General features: G+C 44.3%; 1 protein-coding gene across 2 annotated transcripts in view; it reads right to left on the bottom strand.

Annotated features, from left to right (window-relative positions):
• Positions 1 to 26580, bottom strand: part of CCDC83 (coiled-coil domain containing 83) — a 249182-nt gene that overhangs the window by 145883 nt on the left and 76719 nt on the right. For both annotated transcript variants that reach the window (XM_029602260.1, XM_029602259.1), the window contains exon 6: positions 6120 to 6211. In XM_029602260.1, coding sequence (XP_029458120.1) covers positions 6120 to 6211 — 92 coding nt within the window. The remainder of the gene's footprint in view (positions 1 to 6119; positions 6212 to 26580) is intronic.

Below are 26580 nucleotides of genomic sequence, written 5' to 3'. Positions count from 1 at the left end.
GGCCCTCAATGGTTGATGTCTGAATCCAATTTCCCTTTTCCCACTGCCGTTGAAGCAGAGAGCAATGATGGAGTTGCATTAACAGTAACAAGGCTTATTTTTTAGGGGTAGCAACTGCCACACCAGCAAGTTACCCCCAGTTACCCCTTGCACTCTTTCCTTTATTTCCATCCACTAGCCTTTAAGGATCCACAGTGTTTATGCCATGCCCCTTTGAATTCCTTTACTGTTTTCATCTTCAGGCATTCACCACCCTCTCCATGAAGAAATATTTCCTGACACTGGTTCTGAGTCATTCTCCCTGGAGTTTCATTTCATGACCCCTAGTCCTATTATTTCTTTCCAAAGGAAAAGGTTTGACGATTGTGCATCATTAAAACCTTTCAGGTATCTGAAGGTCTGTATCATATCTCCCCTGCACCTCCTCTCTTCCAGGGTATACATATTCGGATCCCTCAGCCTCTCCTCATAAGTCTTCCAATGCTGACCCCTCACCATTTTGATCACTCTTCTTTGGACCGCCTCTATCCTGTCTTTATCCTTTTTGAGATATGGGCATCAATACTGAATGCAGTACTCCAGGTGAGACCTCATCAAGGACCCATACAAGGGCATTATCACCTCTTTTTTTTCTTACTGGTCATTCTTCTCTCTGTGCAGCCCAGCATTCTTCTGGCTTTAACTATTGCCTTCAGATCAGACACTATCAAACCAAGGTCCCTCTCCCAGTCTGTGCGCATTACTCTTTCACTGCCCATCACATATAGTTCTTTTGGATTGCCACACCCCAGATGCATGACTCTGCTCTTCTTGGCATCGAATCCCTGATGCCAAATCTTCAACCACACTTCAAGCTTTCTTAAATCACTTTTAATTCTCTCTACTCCTTCAGATGTGTCCACTCTGTTGCAGATCTTAGTATCATCCACAAATAGACAATTTTACCTTCTATCCCTTCCTCCAAGTCGCTCACAAAGATACTGAACAGAACTGGTCCCAAAACAGATCCCTGAGGCACTCTAACACCGTTCTTTCTTTAGAGTAGGTTCCATTTACCATTACATGCTGTCTCCTGTCAGTCAACCAGTTTACAATCCATGATACTACCTTGGCACTCACTCCCAATCTTCTCATTTTGTTCACCAGTCTCCCATGTGGGACCGTATCAAAAGCTTTACTAACATCCAAGTAAATCACATCTAGCGCTCTTCCCTGATCCAATTCTCTAGTAACCCAATCAAAAAAATCAATTAGATTTATCGAACAGGACCTTCCCCCTCGGGTCAAGCAACCCACCAGATTGTAAATAGTTCACTATCCTTTCCTTCAGCAGAGTCTCCATTAATTTTCCCACCACCGAGGTGAGGCTAAACGGCCTGTAGTTTCTAGCCTCCTCTCTACTCCCACTCCTGTGAAGTGGGACCACAACCAATCTTCTCCAATCTTGCAGCACCACTCACGTTTCCAAGGATCTATTGAAAAGGTCCTTCAGCGGACCCAACATCACATCTCTGAGCTCTCTCAGTATCCTGGGATGTATCTCATCCGCTTTTCCACTTTGTTTTCCTAGTTCTTCCCATACATTCTCTTCTATAAACAGTTTTGTCTACTCCACCCCCATCCACAGTCGTCAACTAGTGAAGGTCCTTCTCCAGGGTCTTCTTCAGTTAACACCGAACTGAAGTATTTGTTTAATATTTCGGCCATTTCTTCGTCTCTCTCTCCACATATTGATCTTTGTCACCTTTCAGTTTCACTATACCACTTCGGACCTTTCTCCTTTCTCGGATATATCTGAAAAATGTTTTATCACCTCACTTTACCTCTTTGGCAATCCATTCTTCTGTCTTTTTGCTTTCTTTCTTCATCTCCCTCAGTTTCACCAGATATTCTTCTCTATGTTCCTCTTTATTGGGATCCTTTATATTTCTTGAACGCTGTTCTTTTTGCCTTTATCAGCCACCTCCTTTGCGAACCAGATTGATTTCTTATTTCCCTTACTTTAGTTTACTTTTCTAACATACAGGCCGATACAGAAAAACGTGCGGGAGAGCCGGCAAGCGTCCCTAGCGCCTTTTTGACAGGAGCGGCGGCTGTCAGCGGGTTTGACAGCCGACGCTCAATTTTTCCGGCATTGGTTCTCAAACCCGCTGACAGCCACGGGTTTGGAAAATGGATGCAGGCAAAATTGAGCGTCCGTCTTCCAACCCGCAGGCCGATTTTTAAATTTTTTTTTTTTTTTAACTTTTTGGGCCTCCGACTTAATATCGCTATGATATTAAGTCAGAGGGTGTACAGAAAAGCAATTTTTTCTGCTTTTCTGTACACTTCCCCGGTGCCGGCCTTTGGACAGGCGTTAATTTCTGAAAGTAAAATGTGTGACTTTGATACGGTTGGAAAGGAGATGATGTGAGTTGAACGGTAGCTGGTAGTCGCGGTGAGTTTGTTTTGAAGAAAAAGTAAGAGAAAGATTGAGCTCCGTAAAGGGTTCCGGTTAGCCAGTTTGATTAATCATTAAACGGTTAATAGGAGCAAGATGGAAGCGGTTGGATGTACTTTCTAAGCGTGGGCATTGTGGTCCGGAAGTACAGTGATTATAATTAAGAGGAAATACCCATTCATCAAGAATTAAGAAATGCAGTAAGAATCCCCTGAAGAAGCCCGATTAGGGGTGAAACGAGGTGCCTTGTCGGGTGATTAGTGTTAAAATACTTGTTGATGAAGATTCTGGTGATCGGTGTAAAACTGCGTTTTTGAAAAATTGAGAAGTACTGAAATGGGTGATTATTTGGAAATACTGTTGGATTGAACAAATTATTGAGGAACATAAGAAATGGTTATGATTAGATAAATCCCTGTTCAGTAATTGAAATAATATTTGAAGTACACCATTAGATGATATTGAATAGATTAATCAAAGGGTACAGGGATATTTTAATGGGGTATGCAGTTTTTAAGGGAATGAATAATGAGTGAATGCGAGTATGTGTTATTAGGGGGTTAGGGTAGTGCCTATGGTTAATGAGTATTCAGGACATGTCCGGACTAGGTGCATAATATAACAGTGTGAAGTTGAGGGGTAACATGTATTGATGTATATGTACTGTTGAATATGGTGCTGTTTGAAATTATGTATTAAATTGCTGTTTATTTGTGATGTTAAAAGTGATACAACTATGTCTATGTGGTTTGATATGGAACTATCAATTCTAGGTGATATCGAACATTAATTTAAGGCGATATTGAATATTTATGTTAATAACCTTAGGATTCCTTTTAGTTTGGCCCCACTGTTCCACCTCTCTCATTTTCTCCCAGTTTTCCAGTTCAGAAGGAGGTAAATCCTCACAAGCATCCAGGCAGCGCTGACGCAGGCTTGAAGAAAGCTCTGGCTGTATTGCCCTGATACAGCTTGCAGCACAAATAGATAAGCGCTTAGACTCCTTTGCTGTTGGCGCTATGGTTGAACTGCGCTCTGTCAATTATAGGCATGCACCCAGTTAAATACACAAAAAGAGCAGCCAGGTACCTGTGTGTAAAAGTCACACACAAAATGTGCTTCCAGGTATATGCACTTAGAACACCTGTGCAAAATGGACGTCCAAACTTGGGATCTAGAGACGCACCTGATCAAGGAACGCCCAATCTAGGCACACAAGGTGTGCATCCAGATTGAAGACTGCCCAATCTGGACATATAAGATGTGAAACCAAGGAGTCACACACACGCGCCCAAGAAGGGAAAACATCAACAGATGCCCAATGCGCAGGTGCATGCCTGTGGCACATAGCGAAAAACGCGCAAAAATACCCTTGCGGCCTACCAAGCACCAACCAAAGAGAAACCTGAGAGCAGGGCCTAGTCAAAAGGTTGTTCAACCTGCCGTGCCTGAATTACCTCCACACCTCACAGAACTCCCCAGAGATGTGAGTGGGAAGGCTGAATGCTGAGGAAAAACAGACCTAGTAGGAAAACTCTCTTCCTTCTCCTGCTTTATTATCATTTTTTTATAAAGTAAAACTTTTACCTGAGCTCAGCCCTCCCTGGCTGAGAGCAGGAATGGGTCCCAGCTCCGGGAGGAGAGAGGCTTCAGCACCAAGCCTCTCTCTGCCTACAACCACTAATTCAATTTTAAGTCCACGCCATCTCAGGCCACCAGACTGAAGGCATTCTACTGAGGGAGGGACCAGATGGTATCACCTCAGGAGGCAAATGGTGCTATATAAATGTCTCATTTTCCTGTCTCCTTTTGCACTTCTTTCTTCCTTTACTTTTTTGCTCATAGGCAATCCCCTGTAGGGAAATGCATGCCCACCATTTGCTGGAGATGGAGGAGAATACTGGCTGGCTGCTGTCTGGGTGGGGCTATATATCCGTGATGTCAGCTTTTGCTCCATCTCCATCAGCTGCAGAGGTGCATAACCCACTGATGGGGATTGACTTGTCAGAATGCAGAGGAATGGAAAATGTACATACTTTTTCATATATTTGCAATTCAAATATAATTTTTGTCTCTAAAATAAAATCATTAGGAATTCTGGGTAAATATTCAATATGTTAAAGGCCTGAATTACTATTGGTATGCGACAGTGAAGTATAGAATCTTAACAGAGAATATGGATGGGTGACTGTTGCTAAGGTAAGAATATGGGAAGCAGACCAGTTGAGCTGACTTAGTCCTACAATTCTGAAATGCTAGGATGCGTTCATAAGCAAAAAGTAAAAATTATGAATGAAGGATGGACTTTGGTTATTTTAATAGTAAAAATCACATCTACTTCTATCAATATCAAAATTAATCCTTTCATTTTAGCAGTTAGCCAGTTCTGCAGAGGGAATTACAGATGCTGGTGCATAACAGAGGGGCTGTGCAGTTAAAAGGACAGCTGATCTGGGAGGGTTTCCCTATTAAGGTGTCTAGGGTATGATGCAAGCAGTTTGAAATACAGAATACATAGGGGCTGGTATTCAAAAGATTTATGCGGGTAACATTCCTTAAACTGCATAAGTCTAATGTGTTAAAAATTTAACGATCACTACCCCTGCTCCTCTGGCTAATATCCGTCTGCATAAAATCACAGTGTGCACAAATGTAGCTAGACCAAAAAAAAAAAAAAAAGAGGTTGGGTCAGTGCAAGTTTTTCAAATTTAGCTGGTAAGCATGATATTCAACACTAACCACCTCCATTTTTCAACCTACGTTCAAACACACAAACGGCTGCCCTAAATCTAACCATGCAACTCTGTGCAGTTAGATTTAAACTGGTATTTAGCTATAACTTTCGCCAGTTAGCTGCAGTTGAACATCCAGGCAAAGTTAAGCGGTTAAAATGAACCCGTTAACGTCACCACTCAGCGGCTCTTCGAATATCTACCCCCATGGACTGCTAGAAAGTTGTTATAGCTCAATGGCTCTTTTGTAGTAAATTACTTTAAATACAGTTTTAGTGTGTTTCTTACTGCACAGGCAGTTATGAGCTTGCCTCATTAAGCCCTGGTGATCTGAGGAGGAGGTTTCCCAGGCCTCAGTCGTAGCTGAGTAAACCACCATCATCATCATTTATGATATGTTTTAAAGCCGGGGACTTGAAACCATGTTACAGATAGAAACAACTTGCAGGGAGCACGACGATGGCATACCTAGTTTGCACAGTAGGGAGAGTACTTAGCACTATACAGATAGGGTTGTAATATACAGTGTTACACAGTAGTACAAGCTGGTTAAAAGATTAGGGTTGGTATAGTATAGTTAGCAGAGCACAGTACCGTACAGATACTAGTTATCAGATGAATACAGTATACAAATAATGCACTGCAGTAGTTAACCCATTAGGTCTCATAGGGTGGTGGAGGTAAAAAGAAAAAAATGTTTCATTGGGTTAATATTGTGCAATGAGATACCGAGAGGGTTATAATTAGTTTTAGTAGGGTCTTTTTTACTGGTTGGTGCCAAAAGCTGTTGTAAAAAGCCAGGTTTTCACCAATTTTCTGAGGGAAAGCAGGTCCAAGGTAATTCTAATGTAGAATGGTAGAGAATTCCATAGGGCTGGGGCCAATCCTGCACAGGTTTTTTTTCCATCCAAATAAAGAAAATTAAAACACACAAAAAAAAGATATACCTCTGTAGCGTCTTCCTTTTTTGAATCCATGTGTTTCTCAGCAAATCTAGCAATATCATTCCGCATAGATTCCAAAGTTTTTCTAAAATGTTCTTTGAAGAAAACAGCAAACGTGAATTGAGTCACACACTCCCACTAAACAAAAGCATGGCAATGAGCAAAATGGAGAAATTACTACTTTCCTGATAATTTCCTTAGTACAGACAGGTGAATCCAAAACCAGTGGGTTATGCACCTCTACCAGCAGATGGAGAAGGAGCAAAGCTGACATCACAGTATATATATCCCTGCAGTCACATCAGCCCACCAGTATTCTCTGCAAAAGTCAACTGTGGATAAATTAGCAAAATGTTATTAATAACCATTACAGCACTCAGCAAACAGGAAAACACTGAGCTCAGATAAGGAGTGTAATAACAATCTTTGTGAGATGTTCAGAAACCTCTAAATACCTCAAGATATGCCTTTTGACATCCAAAGGCTGTAACATGATATTCCTCCTCATCCTTCGCCCTGACCAGAGGCGGCAAGGAAATAGACTGATTCAAATGAAAATCCGAGACTACTTTTGGCAGTTGTATCGCCCTTGGAGTCACTTGAAGAAACAGCTCCCAGCAAGACAAGGCCTGTAGTTCGGACACTCAACATGCAGAACAAATTGCCACAACAAACACCATTTTCAAGGTCAGTAACCTCAGGGAGGAAAGGGTACACATCAGTCGAAAGGTACGGCCTGCTAAAAAAAAATCCCAAACTAGATTAAGACTCCGCAAGGAAGGATGAAGATGCTTCACTCCTTTCAAGAAACAGGCCATATTTGGATGAGCCGACAAGGGCCCACCATTCACCTGACCTCGGAAGCAGGCAGCAGCCACCACCTGAACCTTCAAGGAATTAAGGGCCAACCCTTTACTCAATCCATCCTGAAAAAATTTCAAATTGAGGGGAATCTTAACCGAACGAGGAAAAACCCCTCGATCTTCACACCAAGCCTCAAACACTCGCCAAACCCACACAGATTAAGGAAGTGGAGAACTTTCTCACTCGTAGCAAGGTGGTAACCACCGTAGTAGAATATCCATGCTTCAGCAACCGAGCTCTCTCAAGGGCCATACAATAAGACAAAATCAACTTGGTTCTTTGTGAAGAACAGGCCCCTGCCGTAGCAGATTCCTGTGCATCAGAAACCAGAGGGGAGAGTCCACCAGAAGCCTTTGCAGATCTGCATATCATAGTCTCCTGGGCCAATTGCCATCCCCCTGTGAATCTTGACCCTCCAAACCATTCTGCCCAACATCGAACACAGGGGGGGAAAGCATACAGCAGCTTTCCCTCCAGCCACTCCTTCACAAGTGCATCAATACCCAATGATTTTTGATCTCTCCTGCAACTGAAGAATCAAGGAACCTTCGAATTGCGAGAATTCAATAGCAGGTCCAGAAACGGAAGGCCCCAGCAATCCATTATTAGCTGAAACACCTCATCTGACAATTCCCATCCTCTTGGGTCCAGACTCTTTCTGTTGAGAAACGTTGCTCTTACATTGTCTTTTCCTGCAATGTGCGAGGCTAAGATCTCCTGAAGATGCACTTCCGCCCATTCCATAAGTTGGTCTATTTCCTGCGACACTTGCTGGCTCTTGTTTTCTCCCTGCCAATTGATACAGGTCACTGTTGTTGCATTGTCCGACATTACCCAGACCACTCGACCCTGCAAACTGTCGCCAAACTGCAAGAATGCCAATTGGATCACACAGATTTCCAGTCGATTGATGCTCCAGAGAGATTCTTCCATACTCCAGCGCCCATTCGCTGTCAGATCCTGACATTGAGCTCCCCAACCTTGGAGGCTCCCATCTGTTGCGAGTATTAGCCAGTCCGGTGATCATAGAGAAACGCCTTTTCTGAGATGATCCGCTTTTAACCGCCACCATAGTTGAGAGCAGTCGTCCCTTGGTAGGTGGAGCAGAATTGAGTAGTCTTGAAGACTGTGGGCTCCAACGAGACAGCGTTGCGCACTGAAGCGAATGCATATGCACCCTCGGCAACGGCACCACCTCCAGGGTTGCCACCATCAATCCGAGCACCTGAAGATAGGACCACACTGTCGAGCGTATTGTGTTCCAGAATAGACACACCTGCGCCATCAGCTTCTGGACAGGGCCCTCCGGCAGGAACACCCTGTCCTGCTTCATGACGAACTGAACAAAGAGATACTCTAGCGACTGTGATGGCCGAAGATTGCTCTTGGCCAGGTTCACGACCCAACCTAGTTCTTGCAACAAGGAAATCACCTTGCATGAGACCTGGAGGCTCTCTTCCAGACTTGGCTCGAATCAGCCAGTCATCCAAGTACAGCTGTACCAAGATCCCATCTTTTCACACCACCACCATAACCTTGGAAAATGTTCTGGGTGTGGTGGCTAAACCAAAAGGTAGCACTCAAAACTGATAATGACGTCCCAAAACTACAGAAGTCACTGATGCTCTAGTCAGATGGGAATATGCAGAGTCGTAAGGAACTCCCCTGACTCCACCACCATTATAATATGCAAATGACAGTTGACTCCTTTGAGATACGGGATGGGTCAAAAAGAGCCCTCTTTCTTGGGCACAACAAAATAAATGGAATATCAGTCCATATTTACTTGAAACGTGGGCCCTGGAACCACAGCCCACAGGCTGAGGAGTCTTGACAATGTAACCTCCATGGCCTGTCTCTTCTGAGGAGAGTTGCAAGGAGATAACATGAACATGTCCCGAGGAACACTGTGAAACTCCAGCAAATAGCCATCTCTTACCACCTTTTAACACTCACTGGTTTGTTGTGATCTTGCGCAAACTGAATTACCTTCCCCCCCCGACGAACCAGTTAACGGGTGCGCCAAAATCAGGCAACCCTTCAAGCAGCTTTTTCCATTCCCACACTAGGCTGGGAAGAACAAGGCTTAAGAACATAAGAACATGCCATACTGGGTCAGACCAAGGGTCCATCAAGCCCAGCATCCTGTTTCCAACAGTGGCCAATCCAAGCCATAAGAACCTGGCAAGTACCCAAAAACTAAGTCTATTCCATGTTACCGTTGCTAGTAATAGCAGTGGTTATTTTCTAAGTCAACTTAATTAATAGCAGGTAATGGACTTCTCCTCCAAGAACTTATCCAATCCTTTTTTAAACATAGCTATACTAACTGCACTAACCACATTCTTGGGCAACAAATTCCAGAGTTTAATTGTGCCTTGAGTAAAAAAGAACTTTCTCCGATTAATTTTAAATGTGCCACATGCTAACTTCATGGAGTGCCCCCTAGTCTTTCTATTATCCGAAAGAGTAAATAACCGATTCACATCTACCCATTCTAGACCTCTCATGATTTTAAACACCTCTATCATATCCCCCTTCAGCCATCTCTTCTCCAAGCTGAAAAGTCCTAACCTCTTTAGTCTTTCCTCATAGGGGAGCTGTTCCATTCCCCTTATTTTGGTAGCCCTTCTCTGTACCTTCTCCATCGCAATTATATCTTTTTTGAGATGTGGCAACCAGAACTGTACACAGTATTTAAGGTGCGGTCTTCACCATGGAGCGATACAGAGGCATTACGACATTTTCCGTTTTATTCACCATTCCCTTTCTAATAATTTCCAACATTCTGTTTGCTTTTTTGACTGCCACAACAACATTGAACTGATGATTTCAATGTGTTATCCGCTATGGCACCTAGATCTCTTTCTTGAGTTGTAGCACCTAATATGAAACCTAACATTGTGTAACTATAGCATGGGTTATTTTTCCATATATGCATCACCTTGCACTTATCCACATTAAATTTCATCTGCCATTTGGATGCCCAATTTTCCAGTCTCACAAGGTCTTCCTGCAATTTATCACAATCTGCTTGTGATTTAACTACTCTGAACAATTTTGTGTCATCTGCAAATTTGATTATCTCACTCGTCGTATTTCTTTCCAGATCATTTATAAATATATTGAAAAGTAAGGGTCCCAATACAGATCCCTGAAGCACTCCACTGCCCAATCCCTTCCACTGAGAAAATTGTCCATTTAATCCTACTCTCTGTTTCCTGTCTTTTAGCCAGTTTGCAATCCACGAAAGGACATCACCACCTATCCCATGACTTTTTACTTTTCCTAGAAGCCTCTCATGAGGAACTTTGTCAAACGCCTTCTGAAAATGCAAGTATACTACATCTACCGGTTCACCTTTATCCACATGTTTATTAACTTCTTCAAAAAAGTCCATTACCTGCTATTAAGTTCACTTAGAGAATAGCCACTGCCATTAGCAACGGTAACATAGAATAGACTTAGTTTTTGGGTACTTGCCAGGTTCTTATGGCCTGAATTGGCCACTGTTGGAAACAGGATGCTGGGCTTGATGGACCCTTGGTCTGACCTAGTATGGCATGTTCTTATGTTCTTATTTGTGAGACAAGACTTGCCTTGGGTAAAGCCATGCTGACTTTGTTCCATTAAACCATGTCTTTCTTTATGTTCTGTGATTTTGATGTTTAGAACACTTTCCACTATTTTTCCTGGCACTGAAGGTCAGGCTAACCGGTCTGTAGTTTCCCGGATCGCCCCTTGAGGCTTTTTTAAATATTGGGGTTACATTAGCTATCCTCCAGTCTTCAGGTACAATGGATGATTTTAATGATTACAAATTTTTACTAATAGGTCTGAAATTTCATTTGTTAGTTCTTTCAGATCTCTGGGGTGTATACCATCCGGTCCAGGTGATTTACTACTCTTCAGTTTGTCAATCAGGTCTACCATATCTTCTAGGTTCACCGTGATTTGATTCAGTCCATCTGAATCATTGCCCATGAAAACCTTCTCCAGTACAGGTACCTCCCCAACATCCTCTTCAGTAAACACCGAAGCAAAGAAATCATTTAATCTTTCCGCGATGGCCTTATCTTCTCTAAGTGCCCCTTTAACCCCTCGATTATCTAACGGTCCAACTGACTCCCTCACAGGCTTTCTGCTTCGGATATATTTTAAAAAGTTTTTACTGTGAGTTTTTACCTCTACGGCCAACTTCTTTTCAAATTCTCTCTTAGCCTGTCTTATCAATGTCTTACATTTAACTTGCCAATGTTTATGTATTATCCTGTTTTCTTCTGTTGGATCCTTCTTCCAATTTTTGAATGAAGATCTTTTGGCTAAAATAGCTTCTTTCACCTCCCCTTTTAACCATGCCGTTAATCGTTTTGCCTTCTTTCCACCTTTCTTAATGTGTGGAATACATCTGGACTGTGCTTCTAGAATGGTATTTTTTAACAGTGACCACGCCTCTTGCACATTTTTTACTTTTGTAGCTGCTGCTTTCAGTTTTTTTCTAACAATTTTTCTCATTTTATCAAAGTTTCCCTCTTGAAAGTTTAGCACGAGAGCCATGGATTTGCATACTGTTCCTCTTCCAGTCATTAATTCAAATTTAACCATATTATGAGCACTATTGCCAAGTGGCCCCACCACCGTTACCTCTCTCACTAAGTCCTGTGCACCACTGAGAATTAGATCTAAAATTGCTCCCTCTCTCGTCGGTTCCTGAACCAATTGCTCCATAAAGCTATTATTTATTCCATCCAGGAATGTTATCTCTCTAGCGTGTCCTGATGATACATTTACCCAGTCAATATTGGGGTAATTGAAGTCTCCCATTATTACCGCACTACCAATTTGGTTTGCTTCCCTAATTTCACTTAGCATTTCACTGTCCGTCTCACCATCAGGAGGAGGCAATTCTCCCTGAGCCTAAAAACTGTACTGAAACAAATTCGAGGGAACACCAGGTTGAGATGCCCAAATTTGACAAGCAACATATAGGACAAGGCACTTAGGTTTCTTCCATATGGGCACCATAGCTGGCCAATACGCCTAACAGTCACCTGACAACACTGTGCCTATATGTGTCCAACTTGAGCTCCCTCAAGATGCTCAGACAGTGCGCGAAAAAAGGCATGTGTGTGCAAAAAAGTGCATGCAAAAAAGGCACGTGTGCGCATAAATGGGCACCTATGTGCCTAACTAGGTAGCCAGCTAGGCGCCCAACTAGGCACTCAACCAAAAGCACAATGGACCGCACAGTCAGGTGCACTAGCCCAATCCGATGCAACTGAAGAGGGCAGTCTGCAGCGCACAAAAAACACGCAAAAACACTGCCAGTGCCTACCACATGGTGAACCTGCAGAGCCTTGGAGCGGGGCCTAGCCCCAAGGTCTGCTCAACCCACCAGGCTGCTCCGTCCCCAGAACTCCACCGGAGACTGGAACGAATGTCGAATCACACGCTGAGCATGGAGACCGGGAGCAAGAAATCCCTACTCAACTCCCCTTCTCTGTCTCTTTTTTTTTTTTTTTTTTTTTTACACAAAATCCTTTACTTCAGCTCAGCCCGTCTTGGCAGAGTACAAGGTCAGTTTGCGGCTGTGAGGGGAGAGAGCTTAGACTTTCAGCGCCGCACTCGGCTTCCTGCATCCACTTGCTTTTTCAGCTGGTTTTGGTTTTTTTTGCAGCTAAGTCCTTGCCAGTTGAAAAACCAGCTACCAGACCAAGGCACACATCTGAAGGACCATAGAAATCACCTCAGGAATTCTCAACTGAGGGAGGGACCATATGGCATCACAACAGGAGAATAGGGCAAATTAATTTTCCTCTTCTTTTCTCCTTCAAAACTTGAAAGCAATCCCCAGTAGGGAGATGCACATTCTCCATCTGCTGGAGACGGAGAATAGTGGTGGGCTGTTGTCACTGCAGAGGTATATACTGTAATGTCAACTTTGCTCCTTCTTCATCTGCTGCTAAAGGTGCATAACCCAATGGGTTTGGATTCACCTGTCTGTGTGCTAAGAAATCTATTTTATTTCATGTGACATCTTTGAGGCTGATATTCAGCACTACTTAGCCAGATATGTAGGGACTTAATATCTGGTCCCATTCAGCGGCCACCACTTAGTTGATAAGTGCTTATCTGGTTAAGTGGCAACCACTGAGCCAGATAAGTGTTGGGCAGGATATGGGCATTCCAGGGAGAAGCTACTTATCCAGTAACAATAGCTGGATAATTAGCGATATTCAAAGTTTTCCGGTTATGTTTGAAAATGTAGAAGCCACCCAGTACTGCACAGATGTTTTAACCTACGTATTTTGCAGATACAAAATGAAATCCTTATGTGTACTTTAAAATCTCTGTCTCCAACCCCACCCCCAGTACAGCCCTTTTCAGTGTAGGTAACCTGCATACTGGGCAATTTTCAATGTTTTTATTTCTGCATGCAAACACTCATTTATCCTTGGAAATTCCTTTTGAAAATTGCTGCCACAATTTTTTTTTTTTTTTTTTTTAAATCTCCACTTGGATCTCATTGTTACTACTCTTTTAGATGTATGCACAGAAGGAAGAGATTAAGGAAGCAAGCAAGCCAAGAGGCAAATGGGATGGTAAACCAAAATCTAGGTGATAGCTTGGGATTACACAGCCTGTGTAGGGGGAGTACATAAAAGATTTTAGACTCTGGAGCAGACAAATGTATTTTATTTGGTTTTATATTCTGCCGGTCAGACACTTCAAAAAGGGAAGTACATTCAGGTACTGTACGTATTTCCCTGTTCCCAGAGGACTCACAAATCTAAGTTTGTACCTGAAGCAATGGAGTGGACATTAATAGTTCCCTGAAGACGTTTTGTGGCCAGTTTCAGATAGCAGGTAGAGGGAATAGGCAAGAGATAAGGGGTACCCAAAGATGAAGCATTGTTTATGAAGGACATGAATAATATGAGTGACTTGATATATGGGGTATCTGATAACAGCATGTTGTCTCTGGTTACCCTGAATGTTGACAGTAAAGAAGTAATGGCTATCTGCTGCAGAAATGGCACTTGAAACCAAAGTGAATAATGGGAAAAGAAGTTTGCTTACTGTATATGGGGCTCTCTGTAGACAGTAGGGTGAATCAGCCATAACATGGAGATAACATCATCCATCAGTGCCAAGATGGACCTTGCTCCCTGTGCTCAGTTCAGCTTTTGCCCTACTGAGCACATGCAGTTGTTCTTGTGGAAACCACTACCTTATGAGCCTCTGTTGAATGTAATGCTGAACTCTAGTTGAGGTAGTCAACTCTCCAGATAAAACCCTGGCACAGGAATAGATGTTGATGAACCCTTGATGCTGAGGGGCAAATGGTACTGCCTATTACATCCACCCTGTCTGCTGGACTCACCCTTTAGCAGGTCAGACTGGAGCTTTGCCTATACCAGCCGCCTTCCCCACAGGTTGAGCCCTTGGGGTCTGGTGGCCAACAGGACTTAGATGAGTCCCTAGGGCAGTGATGAGAACAAGAGTCCAAACACCGGGTGAAGGTCAGGGCAGGCAGCAGACAAAGAGAATCAGTAGACAGGCTGAAGTTCAGGGCAGGCAACAGACAAGGATGGTCATAGTCCAGAGCTGAGGTCAGAAATCCAGGAAGCCAAGCTGAGGGAGAGTGAAACAAAATGAGACAGAACAAGACTGGGGGAAGGCACAGACAGGAACATGACTGTGCAAGTCAAGGACTCAGGAACAAGGCAAGAGAGAAAGGCAGGAATGGAATGCAGGAACACCAGAACACAGAATGGACAGGAATAAAGCAATACACACTGACGAGCAAGGCACTTCAGAAGAGCTGTTGCTGAGGTGAGGAGCTACTGCAGGGCCTGGACTAAAGTAGGGCAGGCGGGTGACATCATCAAGAGGCGCCGTTCAGGTTCTTCCTGCTACTGCATGCATATTAGGTGCACGTGCACATAAAGGGAGGCCAGGCGCAGCAGCATGGTGGTTGGATCCAGTGATGTTCCTGCTGCGTGAGAGCAGGTGACTACTGTGAGTCCTACCTCCAGAGAGGCAGTCAGGTATTTCATATGGACAATTCATCCTGCTGTCTACAGAGAAACATGGTTATTCTAAGCAAACATGCTTTCTCCATTGACAAACAGAGCTGAATTATCCATAACATGTAGGGAGTCTCCAAGCTGAAGATTGCACCACAGAGCACTTACCTGGCTTCCTGTGGAAAGTGGGCTACTGGATGATGATGCTATGCAAAACTGCTTATCCAAAGTTACTGTCCTTTCTTAAGAGACTGTCCAGACATTAATGGGACATGAAGGTATGTACAGTGGACCAAGTTGCAGCTTTGCAGATGTCTTTAGCAGAAACCACTCCTAGATGAATGACTGAAGTGGCATGTGTCTGTCCTGATGAGCCTTGACAGAGTCTGAAATTTGAAGGATAGCCAGCACATAACAGTGCGTACCACAATCTACCAGCCAACTGGAAATAGATCATTTGTTAACTGCTATACCCATTCTGCTAGGATCATAGAAGATAAACAACTGAGATGCCTGTTGATATGGTTGAATTCTTTGCAAGTAGTAGCTATGGCCCTCTTACAGTCCGATGAATGAAAGGCACCTGTGTGTGGACAGATTTGGGAAAACTGTGAGCAGAACAAAGGCTTGATTAATATGGAATCCAGAGACAATTTTCGGTAGAAACGTAAGGCAAGTATGTAATACCACCATGTTGTGAAGAAACTGAAGGTACAGTGACTGAGACCAAGGCTTGTGGTTCACTTATTCTTCTTGCTGAAGGAATTGTCACTAAAAATATCACCTTCCAGATGAAAACTTTCAGTAGAATAGAGTCCAGCAGTTCAATGGCAGTTTCATTAACTGTGAAAGGACACACTGAGAACCCAAAGAACAGCAGGCTTTGAGACTGGAAGTTTTGTATGCCACAACCCCTTCAATGTTTCCCTCTATCTGAGGGTGATATACTGTGATAGCTCTCAAGTGCACCCTTTCGGAAGAAGTACAGAGGCCTGATGACAACAGGTAGAACAGGTATCTCAGTTGATACTGGGGTAGCAGGGATTTGGACTATGGATACTAACTGACACCAATTGAGAGAGCTTTTCCACTTAAAAACTCCCTAGTAGATTAATTTCTTGCAAAACTTGGTATCTTAGGTAGCGCTCAATCTCCAGGCCATCAGGTTAAGATGAGATAGACTGGGATAAGAACATAAGATTTGCCATCCTGAGTCAAGACCAGTATCTTATTTCCAACAGTTGCTAACCCAGGTCACAAGTACCTGGTAGGATCCAAAAGGTCGATAGATTCTATGCTGCTTATTCCAGGTATAAGCACTGGATTTCCTCAAGTCCATTTTAATAATGGTTTATGGACTTTTCTTCCAGAAACGATTCCAAATATTTTTTAAACCAAGCTACACTTACAGCTTTTACCACATCCTCCAGTAATGAATTCCAAAGTTTAATTATACATTGAGTAAAAAAAATATTTTCTCCTATTTGGGACATTCCATAACAAGTGGACCAATTTAGATAATCATACACGTTCTACCTCCTTTAAATTGAATACAATTTTGTGTGGTGTTCACTAGGGCCTCAAAGGAAAATTGGTACTTACCTGCTAATTTTCATTCCTGTAATACCACAGATCAGTCCAGACAAATGGGTTTTATTTATCCCTACCAGCAGATGGAGGTAGAGAACAAAACTTTGGGCACTGCCACATATAAGAGAGTGCCATCTGCAGTCCCTCAGTATTAATCGATACCCAAGCCAAGATAAGTAAAACCTAATTTAAAAGGTGAACGAGGTTCCAACTGGATACCCCATACCAACTGGTAAAAACAATTTTAGAACAGCAAACTCTGACCAACACAATGACAACTCTGCTTTGCAGTCAATATACAGCAGTCTTTCGGCATAGATCCTCAGGGCGGGCCTCTGGACTGATCTGTGGTATTACAGGAACGAAAATTAGCAGGTAAGTACCAATTTTCCCTTCCTGAACATACCCAGAGCAGTCCAGACAAATGGGATGTATCAAAGCCTCCCTACAGTGGGCGGGAACTTGAGAGACCTGCTCGAAGAACACTCTCCCCAAAAGGGGTCATCTCCGGAGCCCGCATATCCAAACGGTAATGCTTGGTGAAAGTATGAAACGAAGACCACACCGTGGCTCTACAGATCTCTTGGGGAGACACTAACTGACACTCAGCCCATGACGTCGCCTGACCTAGAGTCGAATGCGCTCTAAGACCCACTGGAACTGCTCTTCCTTTGGATACATAAGCTGCAGAGATTGTTTGTTTCAACCATCGAGATAACGAGGATTTGGACGCCTTCTCCCCCTTTTTTGGTCCCCCGAAAAGAACAAATGATCAGAGTGACAGCGTTAGTAACCTTCAAGTACCGCAACACCACCTGTTTCACATCCAAAAGATGAAGCTCACGTCCAATCCAGAAACCCGGGCAACTCCACTGTTTGGTTTACATGAAAACTCAACACCACCTTGGGGAGAAAGGAAGGCACCGTTCACAAGGACACTTTGTCTGCCGCAATCTGGAGAAAAGGATCACAGTAAGAAAGAGCCTGCAATTCCGAAATCCTCCTAGCCGAACATATCGCGACCAAGAAGTCCCTCATCAGCGTAAGGGTCTTCACAGATGTGCGACTCAGAGGCTTGAAAGGATCCTCGCAAAGAGCCTTCAACACGAGATTGAGATTCCATTCCGGACAAATGCTACGCAGAGGTGGACAAAGATGCTTGGCTCCTAGTAAAAACCGAACCACATCCGGATGGGAAGCCAAGGCCTTCCCCTGCACCTTACCTCTGAGACAACCTAAGGCCGAAACCTGGACATGAAGAGAACTGTGGGCCAACCCTTTGGATAAGCCCACCTGTAAAAAGAACAAAATGTGGAAACACAAGCCTGAAGAGACTCTACGCCCTGTTGCCCACACCAGGTCTCAAATACCTTCCATACCCTGAAACAGGCCAAAGAGGTAGAATGATGCCGCACTTGCAGAAGTGTAGCAATTACTGACTCAGAATACCCTTTTAAGTGCAATCTCCTCCTCTCAAAAGTCAGGCCGCGAGACAAAAGCAATCCTCCTGATCCGAAAATATGGGTCCCTGCCGCAGAAGATTCTGCAAATGGTTCAGACGTAACGGACCATCTACCACCAGACAAAGCAGATCCGCGAACCACGGACAACGAGGCCACTCTGGTGCCACCACTACAATGGATCCCAGATGAGCTTCTATCCGTCTGAGTACTCTTGCTATCAGTGGCCAAGGAGGGAAGACATACAGCAGAATGCCGGTCGGCCACAGACACACCAGGGCGTCTAGTCCCACCGCTCCGGACTCCCTCCAGTGCTGAAGAATCTCTGTGTCTTGGCAATGAGACTCGTGGCCATGAGATCGAACTGAGGAGTTCCCCACTGATCGCAAAGGATATTCCAGGCTTCTGGAGAGAGCTTCCATTCCCCGGGATCCAACTGTTGTCGGCTGAGATAGTCCGACAACTCCTGCCATGTGAGAAGCGGCGATCCCCTCCTCTGGACCCCCTAGATACTAGATTAGATCAGGGGGTAGCGGAGATTCCGGAGGCGAAGGAGGATGATCCACGCATGTTTCGCCTGTTTAAGAGAGAGGAGCTTTGCCCGCTCATTCCCCATGTGTTGGAGGAATTGGGAGTCAAGCTTACTCTGGAGGATTCGGATGCGGAGGGAGTTAATCAGGTGCTAGATGACCTTTGGAGACCTCCCAGTACTTTTCCAATTCTGAAGAAGATCCAGAAACTGATTACCAGAAAGTGGGACTCCACCAACTCAGGGCTGCGAGTCGGCAGGGCAATGCCCAAGCTTTATCCGCTGCTGCAGGAGCATTTGGATGCCCTCAAGGTCCCGAAGGTGGATGCGTGGCGATGTCGGCGGTCACCAAGAAGACTACCATCCCGGTGGCTGGACCCTCCGCTCTGAAAGATGTTCAGGATCGGAAGATGGAAGTGCATCTCAAGTGAGCCTTTGAGGTTCTGGGTCTAGGCCAGCGTGCGGCGGTCTGTGCAAGTCTCTTGCAGCGGGCCTGTTTGTTTTGGATTCAGAAGCCGCAGGAGCAGTTGGCCTCTGGTACTCTGTCCCTGATCCAGGCGGCTCGCCTGGAGGTGGGGGTTGCCTATGGAGTGTACGCCTTATATGACCTGGTGCCTGATCGTCTCCCAAGGACAGGACATCCTCCTCCTGGGAGTCCTCTGAATGTGACTCCACTTGCACCGGGTGGTCCCCCCAGGACAGTAGGAGTGAGTCTCCCGATCCTCTAGGGGGACCCTGCTGCCGCTTCGCCGATTCCACGCGGCCAGCCTTCCAACTGCACATGCCTGCCTGCCTAGCCATGAAAGTATCATGGAGGAGGAGAACAAATTTGGGAGAAACACCCCCCCCCTCCCGGGGTGCCCGAGGAATGTTTGGGGCTGCTCGGACACGAGACACCCTGATCCTCAGAGTCTGGCCGTGTTCTGGGAGTAACAGGTGGTGCGGAACCCCGGAACGGCTGTCCGCCATCTGATGCCGCAGCCATTGCCACTCCCTCCTGAGCTCCCAAAACAGCAAAAACGGCAAAATGACCCCCCACCCGAGATATTGCCTGTGCTATCCGTCCCCAATCCTCCGCTTACCTCCGGACCTGCCAGCGACAATCCCCAAGGCTCCTGTACTCTGAGGCAGCTCAGCTAAACCCGAGCTGCCTCAGCCACAAAGCAGGTCTTTTTTTTTTTTTTTCTTAACTAAAAATTAAAGGCACAGACACCCCAGAACAAGTCCCCATAGAAAAAAATGTGGGTACTTCCCTGAAAGGTGCTTTGGCCAGCGGAGGAGCACTTCAGGTCCCACTGAGGGAGCCAGGCCACTGGCTCTCTGGGTCCTGGAAAACTAGGCAGGGGAATCCAACCCCCCGTTCGCCCAGCTCCACCCAAGAGATGGCTCTTGTCCAGAAACCTGGCACCTCGGAGAGCAAATTTTCCTCAACAATACTTCAATTAGTCAGGACTGCGGGTTTATCACCTCTACCATCTGCTGGAGGTAGAAAAATACTGAGGGGACTGCAGGTGGCACAGTCATATATGTGGCAGTGCCCAAAATGTTGTTCTTTACCTTCATCTGCTGTTAGGGATGAATAAAACCCATTTGTCTGGACTGATCTGTGTATTTTCAGGAAACAAAACTCTGCAAAATGTTTTGGTTCAAGGGCTAGAGGAAGCTGAATAAAGGTCACTCAGAGTATTGTGCTCTGCGCAACTCCTGGTTTCAACCACTTATCTGCTGAATGAGCCAGACATGATAAGAAAGAAGTTGCAAAGTTGGCTCCATTGCAATAAAAGGTCCCAAATAAGAGATCTCATGTGAAGGTAAACAAACTGCCCCACAGGCATTGCGGCAATCGTGTAACCGAAAATGATCAAACATTGAGCAGGCTATGGAGGAATGCTGGTATGTTATGTCCTTATTAGGATTTGAATCCGGAATGCCCCGTCCTCTGGAAGGAAACCCTTTTTTGGGCTGAATCAATCCAGGCTTTGATAACCTGGATTCTCTGAATGAGGACTAGGCAGGTAAAGTTGACTATGAATTCCAGCAATTGCAGCAGTTTTTGTGTAAATATCTTTATTAAGCCTAAGAGCATAATATATAAAATACAATCACAAGGAACTGCCAGCTTACCCCAATAAAACACACCATCCTACAAAAACAGCAAAAACAGACTCCATTAACAAGGTGAACAACTGCAAAAAGCAGTCTATTCAGGATAAAAGTTGCCAAATAATTACAAAATATAAAATGTCATGCAAAGCACTCCAGTCTCCATGGTAACATCAATTATACAATTATATTCCAGAGGAGCATCACAAATCAATTTACCCAAAGCTCAATCTTTGTCAGTCTACCGGTATCTTAATTTAATAAAGAGATTCAAAATGCCAAGGAAGAATTTTTTAAATTTAGGGATAGTAATAGCAGTATGAAACTCCATGCATAATATTTCATATAATTTAATCCTCCACATAAGGATATCAAGAGTTGCAGCATCCAGCCATTTCTAAGAATACATCTCTTAATGATTAGAGCAGCTTTAGCTAAAAATAACTTGTGGTATTTGCTCATAAAAACATTTATTGACAAATATACTAATATAAAAAAGGTGCTGGAATAGGATCATCCTTTCTGTTCATGGTCATTAACACTCCCATTACTGACTGCCAAAAAGAGACTGATCATTGAGCATTCCCATAAACAATGTAAGAGTGGCATTAGCTTGATGACTCTTTAATCATGCATGGGAATCAATACGACCAGCTTTATAAGCCTGCAAAGGCGATGACGTAATCCTATGAATGATACGAAATTGAAGTTCTCTCAAAATTGCATTTTCAGTGCTCTGATAAAGTAAATCAATACAAGAGCGCATATTCTCATCATCTAGGGCAATAAGGAGATCTTATTGCTAACAGGTTGTCCTGTTAGCAATTCTTGCTAACAGGACAAGCAGCTAAGATGGACTCTGACATCAGAAAAACTAACATTGGCCTATATGGTTATTTGCAGCCCAAATGCAGAGATAAACTGTATTAGCTGTGTACATGACCAGTTTGACAGATGTACAGGCCCCTGCCAGCCGGAAAGGCGCCCTATGACAGCAGAAGAAAACATAAGGACAATTGGTGCTGTGTGAATATGTGCAGACAGAACACTAGGGGCTTCTTTTTATGATTCTGGTGCCAATCCCCAAAGCATTACTTATCAGTTTGCTGTCAGATGTGAACTGGCAGTTTTCATACTGGCCCTTAACTGAAGCTGAAGAAACAAACAAAGAACTCTTAGAAGAGCGGAAAACATAGCCTATCAAAGCTTTACTTGTATATTCACCTGACTATGCACAAAGCTACTGAATTATGCATAGGTGAGCCCTTAAAAGCAGCAGGGAGCAAGCACCGGGAGTTGGTTGCAGCCCATCAAGAACATGACAACCCATCGGAGTGCTGCTAGCGCTTCTGTGCACTTGAGCTGAAAGACTTATAGGAGGTATCCGCGAGTAGAGGAGCTGAGCTCACCTTATTGCCAGTCAGTGATAAGGTGAAGCCTTCCTCAACTCTGGACGACCATGCCAGCAGGGAGCCAATACTGCCACCACGAGAGTCTGGAGGCAATTTCCCAGAAAGGACACTTCACTGGATGTCTACTGCATTGGTGAGAAATGGGGGTTCCAAGCCCAGCCACTTTCAGAGGGTTCGAAAAGTAGGCTCTTTAGCCTTTGTATGCAAGTCTACACTAAGGTGATGTGATGTTAGAACTAACCCTATAATCTGATAAGCATGTTTTATAACAATTTCCTGTTTGTTTTTCTGATAAGAAGTGCAGTACCTAATAACTAGATAACTCAGGAATAAAGCATTACTCTCAAACAGTTTGGTAAATCTCTAACTAGGTGGATCACTGGTACACTGAGCGAGTGAGGGGAGGGTGAATTCTGACCCAATTTCCCCTTATTTATTTAAAGAGTCTTCTATACCGATATTAGAGAAGACATCATATCGGTTTACATTGAACTAAAGAACGGAAAATTACAAAAAACAGGGGTGAAGGGAGGGGATACAATCGAACCAATAGGAAAGAGAGGAAAGCGCAGGTAAAAAATAACTGGCGAACTTGAGAAACTTTGAGAACAGATGCAAGGCAATTCAAACATTATGACATTATAATGTATAGGGGGAGTGACTGAGGAGGGGCTGTTAAGGGTTTTGGGGGAAGGCTTGTTTAAAGAGCCAACTCTTTAGTTGGGATCTGAATTTTATAATGCATGGTTCTAGCCTAAGGTAGGTCGGAAGTGAGTTCCAATGCATGGGGCCAGCAATGGAGAGCGTCCAATCCCTCGTTGATGTAAGGTGAGCTTTCTTTAATGAGGGCACATGGAGGGTCCCTTTGTTAGAGGTCCTGGTAGGTCGATTAGGGCATGTAAGGTGGAGGAGCTCTTCGAGCCAGTCGGAGTTGTGTGTGTATATGGCTTTGTGAATAACGGTAAGTGTTTTATAGAGGATACGAGATGGGATAGGGAGCCAGTGCAGGTCCTTGAGGATTAGGGAGATGTGATCATATTTATGAGCGTTGGAGATAGTTCTGGCTACTGCATTCTGCAGCATTTGGAGGGGTTTTATGGAGGAGTAGGGTAAGCCTAGGAAGAGGGAGTTGCAGTAATCCATTTTGGACGCTAGTGTGGCTTGGATGACGGTGCGGATATCACTGGCATGAAGTAGAGGTTTCAGTTTTTTCATGACATTTAGTTTGTAGAATCCCTCTTTAAGGATGACATTGATGTATTTTTTGAGGTTCAATTGCTGGTCAATCTGAACCCCAAGGTTTCTAGCGTAGGGCTGCGCGTGAAGGGTCTTGTAGGCAGGGTCATTTGCGAGTGCAGGTTTAATAGGTAGAAGTTGGGAGATGAGGAGCAGTTCTGTTTTGGAAGTATTTAAAGCTAGCTGGCGGTTAGTGAGTAAAGTATTGATGGCTGCAAGACAACTTCCCCAGAATTCAAGAGTGTTAGATAGAGAGCCCTGAATAGGAATGATGATTTGCATGTCATCAGCATAAAGAAAGAATTTGAGGTTGAGTTTCAATAGGAGTTGGCAAAGGGGGGGGGGGGGGGTAAGGTAGATATTAAAGCGGGTTGAGGAAAGGGAAGAGCCCTGGGGGACTCCCTGGGAGAGAGCATAGTGAGAGGACTCAGCATTGCCTATCTTCACAGTGAATTGCCTGTTGTCGAGGTAGGAGGAGAACCATTTGAGGGCCGAGCCTGAAAGGCCAATATGGGATAGGCGGGAGAGGAGGTGATTATGATTTATTGTGTCAAAGGCCACCGAGATATCCAGCAGGGCAGGGATGTAGCTGTGACCTTGGTCCATTCCCCTAATGAGGTGGTCGGTTAGGGAGAGAAGGAGGGTCTCCATATTGAGATATTTGCGGAAGCCAAATTGGGAGGAGTGCAGTAGATTGTTGGATTCAAGGAAGTCTGTTAACTGCGAGATGACAACCTTTTCCATGACTTTTGAGATAAATGGGAGATTGGAAATGGGGCGAAAGTTTGTGGGGTCCTTGGGGTCTAGTGAGGGTGTTTTTGAGCAGTGGTTTAACCATGGCGTGCCCGGAGGACCTTCAGTTCCTGCCTCGTACCCGTGGCCTCCGGTACTCTCTGTCCGGTCAAGCTCGTCTGTTTGCCATCAGCCGCGCACCTCTACTCTTCGTGGGCACACCTCTCCACCATCTCTCTGGGAGACCCCCGGAGGCCCACCTAAGCCCAGGCAGTCCGGGAATCCAAGGTCTCAACCTGCAGAGCCCCTGGGCCGTTATTGGTGAAGCTCCAGCTTGCCTCTGTCTCCTAGTGTGCTCTGCCTCCTGGCGGCAGGCGCCCTCTGGGTCCCCTCAGAGGGCCATACCAATCCTGCACCAGGCTCAAGGGTCTACCTCCAGCGCAACAGGTTGCCAAGGCCACAGACTTGGCGGGGTCCTCCGCCTTGCAGGCTATTCTGGGCCTGGCTACATGTGTCCAGGAGAAGCAGCATGGTTCGGAGAAATGTATCCTTGAAGGATACTAATGAAACAGGAGAGTTAGGGCATCCCAACAGAGAGGTTCCATTAAATGCAAACATAGTTCATATACCTATATGTAAAAAATCACCAAAGCTAAGGATTTCCAAATTATCCCAAACAACTGAAAAGCAGGTTGTTAAAAAAAGCAAAAACCACACTTTGAAATGTCTGTATGCCAATGCCAGAAGTCTAAGTAGTAAGATGGGAGAGTTAGAGTGTATAGCAGCAAATGATGAGATTGACATAATTGGCATCACAGAGACTTGGTGGAAGGAGGATAACCAATGGGACAGTGCTATAACAGGGTACAAATTATATCGCAATGATAGGGAGGATCAACTTGGTGGGGGTGTGGCACTTTATGTCTGGGAGGGTATAGAGTCCAACAGGATAAAGATCATACAAGAGACTAAATGCTCAGTAGAATCTATATGGGTAGAAATCCCATGTGTGTTGGGTAAGAGTATTGTGATATTAGTATACTACCGTCCACCTGGGCAAAATGGTCAGACAGATGATGAAATGCTAAGAGAAATCAGGGAAGCAAACCAATTTGGCAGTGCAATAATAATGGGAGATTTCAATTACCAAGAAGCAAATATGAGCAAGTGCTGCACCTCAAGCGATATCGCAAAGTACACACAGTGCAGAGAAATGTTCAATCCTGATGGAATACTCTGAAGGTAATGTAAAACATAAAGTGTTTTATTGTTTCAATATGGCAACTCCACAAATTTATACAAGCACCGGCTTAATGGCGTCCCCCGACACGGTCCCATGTTTCGCCGCGGGCTGCATCGGGGGGGATCGCCACCACAGGAATTCACAGGAAAACTGTAACATAAAGAGATTAACAAATATCAGGATTGTGAAAGGACTTACAACCGACCGAAGTAAAATACAAACAGTATAACATACCTGACAGCAGAATTTGAAGAATGACAGGGAGCGCAATGCCCTTCATGGTTGACAGGTATTTAAAGGAGACCGAGGCGCCAAAAATCTACAGGAAAAAGAACCACGTGAGTCAATTGACTCCATTCATTGGTTCCCATTCCTGTAGTGCACCGTAACAGTAACAAGGACCAGCCTACCCTGCTAGTGAGTCTAAGCGAATAGAAACCATTCGATTTCCCGATTTAAGCCTTTAGGAAACACTGTATCCAATGTGAAGATCCAGCGTTGTTCAATCCTGCCTAATAACAGGAATGGGAACCAATGAATGGAGTCAATTGACTCACGTGGTTCTTTTTCCTGTAGGTTTTGGCGCCTCGGTCTCCTTTAAATACCTGTCAACCATGAAGGGCATTGCGCTCCCTGTCATTCTTCAAATTCTGCTGTCAGGTATGTTATACTGTTTGTATTTTACTTAGGTCGGTTGTAAGTCCTTTCACAATCCTGATATTTGTTTTCTCTTTATGTTACAGTTTTCCTGTGAATTCCTGTGGTGGCGATCCCCCCCGATGCAGCCCGCGGCGAAACACGGGACCGTGTCAGGGGACGCCATTAAGCCGGTGCTTGTATAAATTTGTGGAGTTGCCATATTGAAACAATAAAACACTTTATGTTTTACATTACCTTCAGAGTATTCCATCAGGATTGAACATTTCTCTGCACAGATTTCAATTACCCCAATATTGACTAGGTAAATGTAACATCAGGACTTGCTAGAGACATAAAGTTCCTGGATGTAATAAATGATTGCTTCATGGAGCAATTGGTTCAGGAACCAACAAGAGAGGGAGCTATTTTAGATTTAATTCTTAGTGGAACGCAAGATTTGGTGAGAGAAGTAATGGTGGTGGGGCCACTTGGCAACAGTGATCATAACATGATCAAATTTAAACTAATAACTGGAAGGGGGACAATAAGTAAATCTGCAGCTCTAACACTAAATTTTAAAAAGGGAAACTTTGATAAAATGAGGAAAATAGTTAGAAAAAAACTGA

Source organism: Rhinatrema bivittatum, chromosome 5 (genome assembly GCF_901001135.1).
Source record: "Rhinatrema bivittatum chromosome 5, aRhiBiv1.1, whole genome shotgun sequence".
NCBI lineage: Eukaryota > Metazoa > Chordata > Amphibia > Gymnophiona > Rhinatrematidae > Rhinatrema > Rhinatrema bivittatum.
Note: the sequence above shows the minus strand (reverse complement) of the source record. Positions and strands in the feature narration are given on the sequence as shown.